Source organism: Microtus pennsylvanicus, chromosome 5, assembly GCF_037038515.1.
Source record: "Microtus pennsylvanicus isolate mMicPen1 chromosome 5, mMicPen1.hap1, whole genome shotgun sequence".
In the NCBI taxonomy this organism is placed as follows: domain Eukaryota; kingdom Metazoa; phylum Chordata; class Mammalia; order Rodentia; family Cricetidae; genus Microtus; species Microtus pennsylvanicus.
Window position 1 is genome coordinate 50,766,283 of NC_134583.1, and position 11,823 is coordinate 50,778,105.

General features: G+C 38.1%; 1 protein-coding gene across 1 annotated transcript in view; it reads left to right on the forward strand.

The window, feature by feature from the left end:
• The window catches only part of Ipo7 (importin 7), a 41,935-nt gene extending 30,511 nt beyond the window's left edge, over positions 1-11,424 (forward strand). Inside the window, exons 17-25 of the mRNA XM_075971859.1 lie at positions 1,162-1,228; positions 1,308-1,433; positions 1,925-2,022; positions 3,052-3,147; positions 3,629-3,849; positions 3,940-4,145; positions 6,130-6,336; positions 8,832-8,948; positions 9,555-11,424. Of these exons, the coding sequence (XP_075827974.1) occupies positions 1,162-1,228; positions 1,308-1,433; positions 1,925-2,022; positions 3,052-3,147; positions 3,629-3,849; positions 3,940-4,145; positions 6,130-6,336; positions 8,832-8,948; positions 9,555-9,652 (1,236 nt within the window). The 3' untranslated portion in view covers positions 9,653-11,424. The remainder of the gene's footprint in view (positions 1-1,161; positions 1,229-1,307; positions 1,434-1,924; positions 2,023-3,051; positions 3,148-3,628; positions 3,850-3,939; positions 4,146-6,129; positions 6,337-8,831; positions 8,949-9,554) is intronic.
• Positions 11,425-11,823: the final 399 nt, after the last annotated feature.

Here is an 11,823-nt window from a genome sequence, read left to right on the forward strand (position 1 = left end):
CTGGTGTTGGCATCAAGGCAGAGCTTCTTCTATGCTAAGTAATTGCTGTGCTATTGAGCTATAGCCTAGCACAAACAGTGGTAGCGAATAGAGGAAATAGAATCCCTCAAAGGTTACGTCATTTTTTGGAGATAAGGTCTTACTGTGTGTGTGTGTACCTGATAATGACTTGAAAATCGTTGTACATAGAGCCTGTGCTGGTTTTACGTATTCCTTGCATCTTCTTAGACTCTATACACTACCACCACGCTTAGCTAGCGATAATTTCAACCCTGCTTCTTTTCCCACAGTCACTGTCATGAATTTGGTGTTGATAATTATACTGTGGATGTTTATACAGGTGATATAGGTCATCTACAAAATATTTTCAGATGCCTGTTAGCTGTTGCATAAATGGCATTAGAACATTTTTGCATTTTGTATCATAATTACAGATAGGCAGAATCTATGCAAAATCTTGTCTTTTGTTTTTATTTAGCACATGAAAATCTTTGAGAAATTTAAGTGGAATTTATTAACATGCTATATGTTTGAAATTAATATTTCAATGTATCTAATTTGTAAATAAATTTTTCTTCTATATTTAATGTTCGTATGCTCTTCACAGATAGGAAAAGGGCTGAGGAGGTGGTATTTCGCATTATTCTTAGATGGAGTTGAGACTTAAGTTTATATTTTATGGGTCACACTATCTGATGATTTGATCAATGGTACAGGGCATGCTAACATGCATTAAACCTGGCAGAAACAGGTTTGAGTTTGAGGTTTGTGTAGTCTACATAGTGAGTTCTAATGCAGCCAAAGCTACTCAGTTTGGGGTCTTACTTAAGTAAGGACCACTCTTAGAAAACAAAGGAAAAAATGGGGAAATGGCCTAATCAGAATTACTGGCATTGATGAACACTGCATTCTTTCAGACAATGTTATTATAAATTAACCAGTGACTTTTTAGTTTTGTCTGGACTGAGTGTAATCAACATACTCAAAAATATTTAATAGTATTTTCCCATTATGCCATTTTTTATAAATAAGCAAGTGGTTTCCTATTTTCTCTTTGTTGTTAGACTTGTTCGTAATTTTATGTGTGTTGTTTCAGAATAGATTCAAAGTGCTTTCTTAGAAAAATGTGACATTGCTTAGAAATTTTTTTTTCTTTTTTAGATAACCCAGCAGCTTGAGGGAATCTGCTTACAAGTCATTGGGACTGTTTTACAACAGCATGTCTTAGGTATTATACCTGATTTCACCATTTTTACATTATTTAGAATGAGTAAGCATGTCTTGACAACTTGATAATTTTCTTCTAGAATTCTATGAGGAGATCTTCTCTTTGGCACATAGTCTGACATGTCAACAAGTGTCTCCACAGATGTGGCAGTTACTGCCCCTTGTATTTGAGGTATTTCAGCAAGATGGCTTTGATTACTTTACAGGTAAGGTTAAATCAGCATGAAAATATTTACTGTTCCTCTACCCCATTATGATTACCTAATAATTTATAATTTGAACACGTCAGTAACAATTAATGCCCAAGAATAATAGCATGTGGGTATTAATTGTTGTGTTATTATTAATGTTTGATTTTTAAAACACATTCCTCATACTTGCCAAAATTAATGGAAATAAGTATGTGTATGTATTTTGTTTAATGCAAAGGAATTCTTTTTAAAGTAATTGATAGTGCCAGGTTTGCCTTTAAATTAAAGATTAAGTATTTTTATTATAAATATGTATAAGCCCGGTGCCGTGGTATTTATCTGTACCAGTACACGGGTGCAGGTAGATACAGATTCAAAGTCATCATTATCTAACTAGCTAGTTTGAGGTTAGCCTGTGATATAGGAGATTCTTCCTTGTGAGCAGAGGGTATTACCACAGGTAAATGATGTGCAAATTGATTTTCTTTTTTTTCTTTTAACTATAGACATGATGCCTCTTCTGCATAACTATGTAACAGTTGATACAGACACGCTTCTATCGGATACCAAGTATCTTGAGATGATATATAGTATGTGTAAAAAGGTAAGCCTTTTAAAATACTAGGTACAATACTGTGTTACACTAAAATTATAAAGATACACATGCTCCTAGATTGTGCTGAACACAGAACACATTGATCAATTAAAGGCTTTAATTAAAGTAACAAATTCTTTCCTAGAAGGGCATGATTACTCAAGTTGTTGGTTAATAGAAGAAGGTTGGGAGTTCAAGGTTATGGGGTACATAGTAAGTTTGAGACCAAAAAGTTGGAATGAAATTTTTTTGGGTGTGTTGAAATAACAGTTTGGTTATAGAACACTTGATTCTGGGTAGATAAACAGACAAAATATTTTGAACCTGGGATTTCTTAAACATCTGACTTTAGAGATGTTTACAAAAAAGAATGCTTGGTGATTGCAGACTGAGAATGGTAGCATACTGCTTTAATTCTAGCACTGTTAGAGGTTACCCTCACATTAAAGCGAATTCCAGGCTAGCCAGAGTTCCATGGTAAGGCACTGCCTTCAGACAAACAAACAAAAACCCCAAAAACTAACCAAAACTATGCTATTGTGTGTGTGTGTGTGTGTGTGTGTGTGTGTGTGTGTGTGTGTGTGTGTGTGTGCGCGTGTGTGTGTGCGTGTGTGTGTGCGTGTGTGCGCTTAAAGTTGGTGTCAGACCAGACTAAAACTGCTCATCCTGCTGCCTTCGTCTCTCCAGGACTTTTAAAACAGGCATGTGTTACCACACTTTGGAGTGTGGTCGGTTTTGTTTTGTTTGTTCTGTATAGAAGAGCCAGATGTCCTTGAGAAAAGTTAGTGTTCTAGCTTATACCTCTATAAGAGACCTTAATGTTGGTTAACATGCAAAAAGATAAGAATTCAGAACATGTGCTTTTACCTTAAAAAATAGGGTGCCAGAAGGGTAGGCTGTTACACACAAATAGCATCTATTCCTTTTATGGTGAACATTGCAATTGTTCATGAAAAGTAGAATTGTAGATACATAGAGGGAAGTTATTTCTCTGATTAAAATGTTTCACAAAGCCTTCTTGCCATTTGTATTGTGCAGGTTCTTACTGGAGTTGCAGGAGAAGATGCAGAGTGTCATGCAGCAAAGTTATTAGAGGTCATCATTCTGCAGTGCAAAGGGCGTGGCATCGATCAGGTTGGTTGTGCTGATTTTCCTGCCTGAGGCTTTGGAGTGCTGGTTCTTGTGGTATATTTAAATGCCTTTGGGGCATGTACAATCTGCACATGGTTATAACCTGGATGGCCAACATTGTTAAATGTTGAGGTTACATGTAATTACTGTATATTTAATGTGTATATTTTCATGTAAATTAGCTTAGGATAAAGGGCTGTCATAGTTTGGTTCAGTGACTGCATTACCTGTCACTTGAAGTGGGAAGACTCTGAATCCAGGATTAATAATTAGTGAGGTTCTCACAGGTCAGGGAAGACTTCCTTTTCTTTAAAATTAGATTTTCCATGAACATACTTCAACAATTCAAAGTGCTTCAACTCGTCATCTTTAGATGTCCCTCTTAAGGTCAGGAAGATTCGGTTTAAGTAATGAATGAATTAATATAATAAGCTAGAGAGGATGCTATTACAATCTTGGAAGATCTTGTAATCTCTCTTTACAGTGTATTCCATTATTCGTGGAAGCAGCTTTAGAGAGACTGACGAGAGAGGTCAAGACAAGTGAACTCCGAACAATGTGCCTGCAGGTTGCAATTGCAGCATTGTATTATAATCCACATCTACTGCTTAATACCTTAGAAAATCTTCGCTTCCCTAATAATGTTGAACCTGTTACAAATCATTTTATTACACAATGGCTTAATGATGTTGACTGTTTTCTGGGGTAAGTGATAATAAATTATAACTTCATCACAGATTCTACTTATAATAAAATAGAGTATAGTGTAATTGCCTTTTTTACTTATGTTTTTAGGCTTCATGACAGGAAGATGTGCGTTTTGGGCTTGTGTGCTCTTATTGATATGGAACAAATACCACAGGTTTTAAATCAGGTTTCAGGACAGATTTTGCCAGCATTTATCCTTTTATTTAATGGATTAAAAAGAGCATATGCCTGCCATGCAGAACATGAAAATGACAGTGATGATGACGATGAGGCCGAAGACGATGATGAAACCGGTAAGGGATTTGGGGTGTGTGGAAACAAAACGTGTCTGCTTAAAATCATCATAGAATTCTTCACCATTGGATCATAACCAAATGGTTTTAGATTCACTCATGGGAAAGCCAGGTATAGATAGTACCCAGTGCCTAATAGGCTGCAACAGCTGTTGTGTTCTCTCACTGAAGGACTGCCTGAGCTAAGTAGACCTCTTTGGTTTTTTGAGACAGTTTTTCTTTGAGTAAAAACTCTGGCTGTCCTGGAACTTGCTTTGTAGACTAGGCTGGTCTCAAACTCACTGATATATCCCCCTGCCTCTGCCTCCCAAGTGCTGGGATTAAAGGCGTGTGCCGCCACTGCCCATATTTTTTGTAAATACTGAATAGGCCATATTTTTTGAAAAAGATAAACCTAAAAGCTTCTGTCTTTGGCAGAAAGGCATGTGTTGTTTAGCCAAATTGTACTAAATGGAATGAAGAAGCTGAGTATATTTAGTTCCCTTAAGAGTTTAGGAAGATGAACTGAGGATATAAGTCAGTTGGTAGAGTGTTTGCCCAACATGCACAAAGCCAGAATTGTATCCCAGCACCATATAAACCTTTAAAGTTAGACAGGAGCCGGGCGGTGGTGGTGCACGCCTGTAATCCCAGCACTCGGGAGGCAGAGGCAGGCGGATCTCTGAGTTCGAGGCCAACCTGGTCTACAAAGGGAGTTCCAGGACAGGCTCCAAAGCTACAGAGAAACCCTGTCTCAAAAAAAAAAAAAAAAAAAAAAGTAAAGACCGGAAAATCTCAGCATACTGACCAAAACTAGTCACTCTATCTGTAGGAATCATGCTCTCAACAAAGAAACACATCGGGGTTTTTGTTTTGTTTTTTTTCTCTTACTATTTAAGGTAGGTTCCATTGGGGCTGGAGGTATGGCTCAGCACTTGCTGTTCTTCCAGAGCACTGGAGTTTAGTTTCTAGCACCTACAAGGCAGCTCACAACTGTCTTTAACTCCAGTTCCAAGATATGTGATCCCTATACCCCCAATGCACAAAGCGTTAAAAAATTGACACCCTCATACAATCTATAGAGCCCTGTCCTGGAACTCACGATGTGACCAAGCTGGTTTGATCTCACTTGCCTCTAACCCCAAGGACTGGGGTTAAAGGTGTCTGCTACCATGCCTGCCTCACAACCAGTTTTTATGGTTTATTTTATATGCGTTGGTGTTTATTTGGATATATGTCTCTGTGAGGGTGTCAGTTCCCCTGGAGTTGGAGTTTAGCCATTGGTGAGCTGCCATGTGGGTGGTGAGAATTGAACTTCTGTACTATGGAAGAAAAGCCGGTGCTCTTAATTGCTACACCATCTCTCCAGTCCCTTGCAACCAGTTTTTAAATGACAAAGCATAGTTGAGGCTCCCTGAAGAGTAGAAGGTGAAAGATTCTTAGGAGGAAAAGTGGTGGGGTCCATTTACCTGAAGCTTTCTATAGTGTTTGATCATGTGACTAGTGTGTTCTTCTGTTGAATAAAGAGCTTTATTAAGTATAATTTATCTTAGAGACAAGTTTTTACTCTGTAGCCTATGATGGCCTGGAATTCTGCTTCTTGCTTTCATTCCCCAGGGTTGGGATTTCTTGACCATGATTGGCCTTTGGAGGCCTTTTTAACATGGTGGATTTTAAGAGAAAACCATTCAGTATGCTCATATAGCACGTGTGAAGAGTAATCTCCGGGAGATGAGGCAGTTATTTACCTTCTTTTGTCACCTGTATTTGGATATAGAAAAGAGCCAGGTGTTGTCACACACACCTGCAATCTCAGCAGTTAATAGGTTGGAGCATCATACTGTGAGACCAGGCTGAGCTTCTCGAGAGGCCCTATCTCAATAAAACAATACTTTTACTTATCAGTTGATTTCAGTTGGTTTTATTGGACATCTAAAAATGTTGAAGTAGTTGTCACTTTGCTGAGTGACAGAGTGTTTCATTGTATAAATAATTGTCTTGGCAGAAGAACTAGGGAGTGATGAAGATGATATTGATGAAGATGGGCAGGAATATTTGGAAATTCTTGCTAAGCAAGCAGGTGAAGATGGAGATGATGAAGATTGGGAAGAAGATGATGCTGAGGAGACTGCTCTGGAAGGCTATTCCACAATCATCGATGATGAAGACAACCCTGTTGATGAATATCAGATATTTAAAGCTATATTTCAAAGTAAGCCAACTTCTAAATGAATATTTCATTAAACAGATCTGTCCTTGTGGTGTCTAACCCTTAGACAAGAGACACTCACCTGGCAAAGCAGTAGAAAATACTTGTTTTCTTTGAGTGAGTATTTTCCCTCCTTTTTTGGAGATGGACACTTACTAGGCAGACCATATAAATGTACCACTGTGCCTCTCGTGTGTACTACCATGTCTGGCTTCATTTATTTATTTATTTTTTAAATGTGTAGCCCGGGCTGGCCTCGAACTCGTGATCCTCCTGCCTCTGCCTCCTTCAGCAAATCCTACTGGCGTGCGCCACCACAACCGGCTGGCTTCTTTTATTTATTCATTCTGTTGCTACATTTAATGTACATTTGGAAGATAGTATCAGCAAATTGTGTGTTTCATAAATTACAGAGTTAAAAATCTTTTTTTTTTCCTCAGGCAGTGATGCGCACACCTTTAATCCCAGCACCTGGGAGACAGATGCAAGCAGATCTTAGTGAGTTTGAGACAAGCCTGGTCTACAGAGCGAGTTCCAAGACAGCCAGAGCTGTTACTCAGAGAAACCCTGTCTCAAGAAAACAAAATTTCGTTTGTTTTTTGTTTTTGTTTTTTGAACCATAGCCATCCTGGAACTAGTTCTACAAGTCCAGGCTGGCCCTGAAATCAGAGATCTACCTGCCTCTGACCTCCCAGGTGCAGGGGTTAAAGGTGTGCACTGCCATAATTGATTTGGGTTTCTTTGCCCTTTTGTCTTAGTTTTTTGTTTTCTTCAGTATATGTGTGAGAATGTGAATGCAGGTGCCTTCAGAGTACAGAAATGGCCACTGGAGCCCCTGAAATTGGGGTTAGAAGTGGTCGTGTTCCACCTTACATGAGTGCTGAGAATAGATCCAAGTCCTGGCAGAACAGTTCAAAGCACTTTTAACTGCACAGCCATCTTTACGGTTTCACAACCTCTTTAAAAAACAGGTCTTTAAGAAGGAAAAAAAAAAATTAAAGGGGATAGGCTTAGTGAATCATGCCTTTAATCCCAGCACTTAGGTAGGTTTACCTCCTAGATTCATGGGAGGTAGATTCATACCTCCCAGCCTCTACAAGTTCTAAGACAGCCACTGCTATTACACAGGCTGGCTTTAAACTTTTGGTCCTCTTGCTTCAGTCTTCCATAATGTAGACTGCAGACATGTATAACAACATGAGGTTGAAATACATGAATCAGTTTAGAGCCCTTTCTCTTCCCCTCCCCACACCTCTTGCCTGACTGACCTTGATCTGCCTGCTTCTTCCTCCCTAATCCAGATCCTCTGCACAAGCAATGCTGACCCATTTCCCTACTGCCATGTATATATTACTGTTTTTGAGATAGCATTTTATGTGGTTAATTAAGCCTTACCCTAACACATTGCTAAGGAATACCCTCAACTTTTGATTCATTTGCCTCTTCCTCACAAGTTTTGGGATTGCAACAACCAAATATTTAAAAAATATGAGCATTCTATTTTTTATGTCTTGGCACAGTATTTTTTTCTCAAAATTAAGAAATGGTGATTCTGTGTTACAGTTTATTTAATTTTGTTGTGAATTATTTGTGGATGTGTTTGTGTAGGAGCATGTACATGTGAATTCACGTGCCTGTGGAGGCCGTAGACATCAGATCACCTAGAACTGGAGTTAAATATATTGTAAACCCTGTGATATAGCTTGATATTTTGTGAAATTTTGGAGAAATTTTTTATACATTAAAAATTTACTGTTTAGTCTATAAAATAAAAATTTATGGTTTCTATAATTTAATCATGTATTAAGAAAAAGTCACCTTTCTTGCACATATACATCCATTTGTGTGGTTTGTTTATAACATGCCTAGGGCTTGGATCCAAGGTCTCTATGCTAGTTAAGGGTTACTATTACCAAGTTACATCCCATCCCAGGATTTGAGTTAGGAAAGCATTAAATACAGAATGTATTTGTAAGGCTGTTTTATCATACATGATTAATGCGTATGGTTTTAAAATCTTTTTTTAAAAATATTTATTTATTTATAATGTATACAATATTCTGAGTGTTTGCCTGCAGGCTAGAAGAGGGCACCAGATCTCAGATGGTTGTGAGCCACCATGTGGTTGCCGGGAATTGAACTCAGGACCTTTGGAAGACCAGCAATGCTCTTAACCACTGAGCCATCTCTCCAGCCCCTGGTTTTAAAATCTTTTGTGGGAATTAGGTTAGCTTTATTTCTGAAGTCCATCAGATTTGTTACTTGTTAAAAATTGATGAGACTCAGACTTTTAAACTACACCTGGGAATCAGTCTGGTCTGGAACTCAGAGATCTGCCTGTCTCTGCCTCCATGCTGGGATTAAAAGCTTGGGCTATAATGCCAGGGAAACCTTATTTCTTAGATAAGTTATCTAGACCTATATTCTTTGAGATAAATAAAATCGGTTATTATCACATCTAATGTTCTTCCGTTCACCCTCTTTTCTTCCCTGTACAGCTATTCAAAATCGTAATCCTGTTTGGTATCAGGCTTTGACTCATGGTCTTAATGAAGAACAAAGGAAACAGTTGCAGGATATAGCAACTCTGGCTGATCAAAGAAGAGCAGCCCATGGTATGTTAGTTAACCTAACTTCCTCTGATGCAATCAATGACTTCATATATCTTTACATTCATGTGAAGGGATTTAACATTGTATAAAGGTATGTCAGCTACAGGTGTACACACTGAATTGTCTTAAGAATAACTTTAGTCTACACTTAGTGTGTAGTAGCTTAATACAATTGCTTAAATTTGGGGTAATTTTTTGGGGGGTGGTTCGAGACAGGGCTTCTCTGTGGCTTTGGAGCCTGTCCTGGAACTAGCTCTTGTAGACCAGGCTTGGCCTCAAACTCACAGAGATCCGCCTGCCTCTGCTGGGATTAAAGGTGTGTGCTGCCACTGTCCAGCAATGGATAATGTATCCTGTTGATCTCAAATTTTGAGTTGTCAGTGAAATCAGACATTTCATCTTTAAACATTTCTTTTTAAGATTTAATGGTTTGCACAATGAAAAATAATATAAAGCTTTTTTTTATTTTAAGTAAATCAAAATTGGCTAAGAAGTCTAGATACAGCTTACATATAGTACACATATCTGATATTGGGTGTTGGCAGTTTCTTTTCCCCAAAGCAGTAAGTGGTCAGATGGCCATTAATGCTTCACCTCCTTCTTTTCTAGAATCCAAAATGATCGAAAAACATGGAGGATACAAATTCAGCGCTCCAGTTGTGCCAAGTTCTTTCAATTTTGGAGGCCCGGCACCAGGGATGAATTGAGCTTCCACTTTCTTTCCTGCTGTGTGAGTGTAGTGAAGAGCTTGTGTTCCTCCTAGTAGTGGTTCCAGAACCGGTTCATGTTATCTACTAACTGATAAATAGATGGACAGAAACCCCAGGAGGTGGGAGCTGATCATGTAACCTGGCGCTGGACGAGAAACTAGAGGGATCTGGGGAGGGGTTAACATGGGGGGCTATTTTCTTTATTTTTTGAAGAAAGTAAAGATCCTGACTCTGAAGCTTCAAGAGACACTGTGGAATTCTGAAACGAGGGGATGTCATGAAGGCAGCTTTTCTTTTTCTGAGGAAAAAATAGGCATGGGCTACAGGACTATTTAAAATGTCTCATTTACAGTATAAAGTTCAAAGGTAGATGTAATTCTTACACCTCTAAGTATTTGTCTGATTTCTGTCTCTTCCTTACCATTGGGTATCCTTTATGTGTAAATAAGATAAGGTAATCAGATAGCCTTATTCAGTCTTTATCATTTTCATTCATCAGATTGTTCCTATGTAGATTGGACATTTATTGTAGCACTACATAACTGATTTTAAAATCTGTAAATGAATTAGCACTTTCATATTGAAACAAGCCTGCTAGCCTATGTATAAAAGCAAAACTGTGCTGTTTATAAAAAAGGGATGTAATGGGGGGGGGGAACGGGTGATTTCAGGTTAATTATTAATTTAAAAATGAACTAGCAATTTTGTATCTGGTGACTTTGTGGTGCACTCACCTCTGGTAGTGACTTGAATTCGGTATGTAAAAAGGGGTTAGTGATGTTTCATTGCTGCTAAAAATGGCAACTCCCTCTGTCCTTTTTGTTCCTTAAAGCTCTCAGTGTACAAGTGGACATTTGGACACAAGACCTTATGTAACAAAGGTGATATCTGAAGCATGTAAATTGGATATAAAAATTCTACTCTTAAAGAGTTGATCTAGAGTATGGCTAAACATCTATATATGCAATCTATTAAAAGAACTTAATTCGGCAATTATGTCTTGATCTGATTGCAATTTATTCCTAATTAATCCTGTCCCCATTGACCTGTTTTTATCCTGCACCAGAAAGAGTGCAAAATGTACTTAATACTAATAATACCTGCCCATTCCCCTTTCCTCATCTCTTCTATCTGTCTTGATTATGGTATCTTTATCCTAACTGTAGACAGAAGGCACATGGTTCCCTCTAAAAACCACTATTGATACCACTGCAGAAACAAGCCAGCAACAACAGGGTGGCGAGGTGGGCTTCTCCCCTCTCTTCCTAAATGCATGTTCAAAGATAAGCCTTTATTGATCTTAAACATCTGTCAGATGACTCATACATTGGATTATTTTTTATATACATGTATACACAATATTTCAAATTGAAAGCAACATCTCAGTGGATTCAAAACTACTACATACTGTTGTCTAAAACAAAATTTATAAACTGTACAAATGAAATGCACATATTGATATTTAAAATGCATAATTAAGAAAACCCTTTGGTGTTGTGTTTTTCTTGTATACCAATATTTAAGCCACTAACGTTGGCACTGTTAGGTTTTCTATTTTAACTCTGAAGGAGTGAATGTATTTTTTAATTTAATACTAAAGTCTTGGCCAACAGAAAAAGATGTCTAAATGTGTCGGTACAAACTTATTCAAGTGTGCTTCTATTACTGTCTCATAGTTGGGCACCAAGTGTATACCCTAGGTTGCTTAAAGAAATGTCACTATTCTATAAAATCAATAAAATAAAAATGGAGTAGTTACATTTATGCAACATTGAATACAGGGGAAGATACTGAATATTAACATTGTCTTTTATGTTTTGCACCCTAATATCTATTCTTTTTAAATTTTCAGACTTCACTGATCTTTGAATTGATCCAGGTTACCGGAAAACCATATCTAATAAAGGTTTTAGTTAGTCCCATACACAGAATGAAAATTCTCATTCGGCGAGGCTTTTATTTCAAGAAGATGTACTGGCATATAAAGAACATTTACTGTCAGGCCAGGCGGTGGTGGCACACGCCTTTAATCCCAGCACTCAGGAGGCAGAGGCAGGTGGATCTCTGAGTTCGAGGCCAGCCTGGTCCAGAAGAGTTAGTTCCACGACAGGCTCCAAGCTACAAACCCTATCTCGAAAAGCCAAGGGGCGGGGGAGGCATTTGCTGTC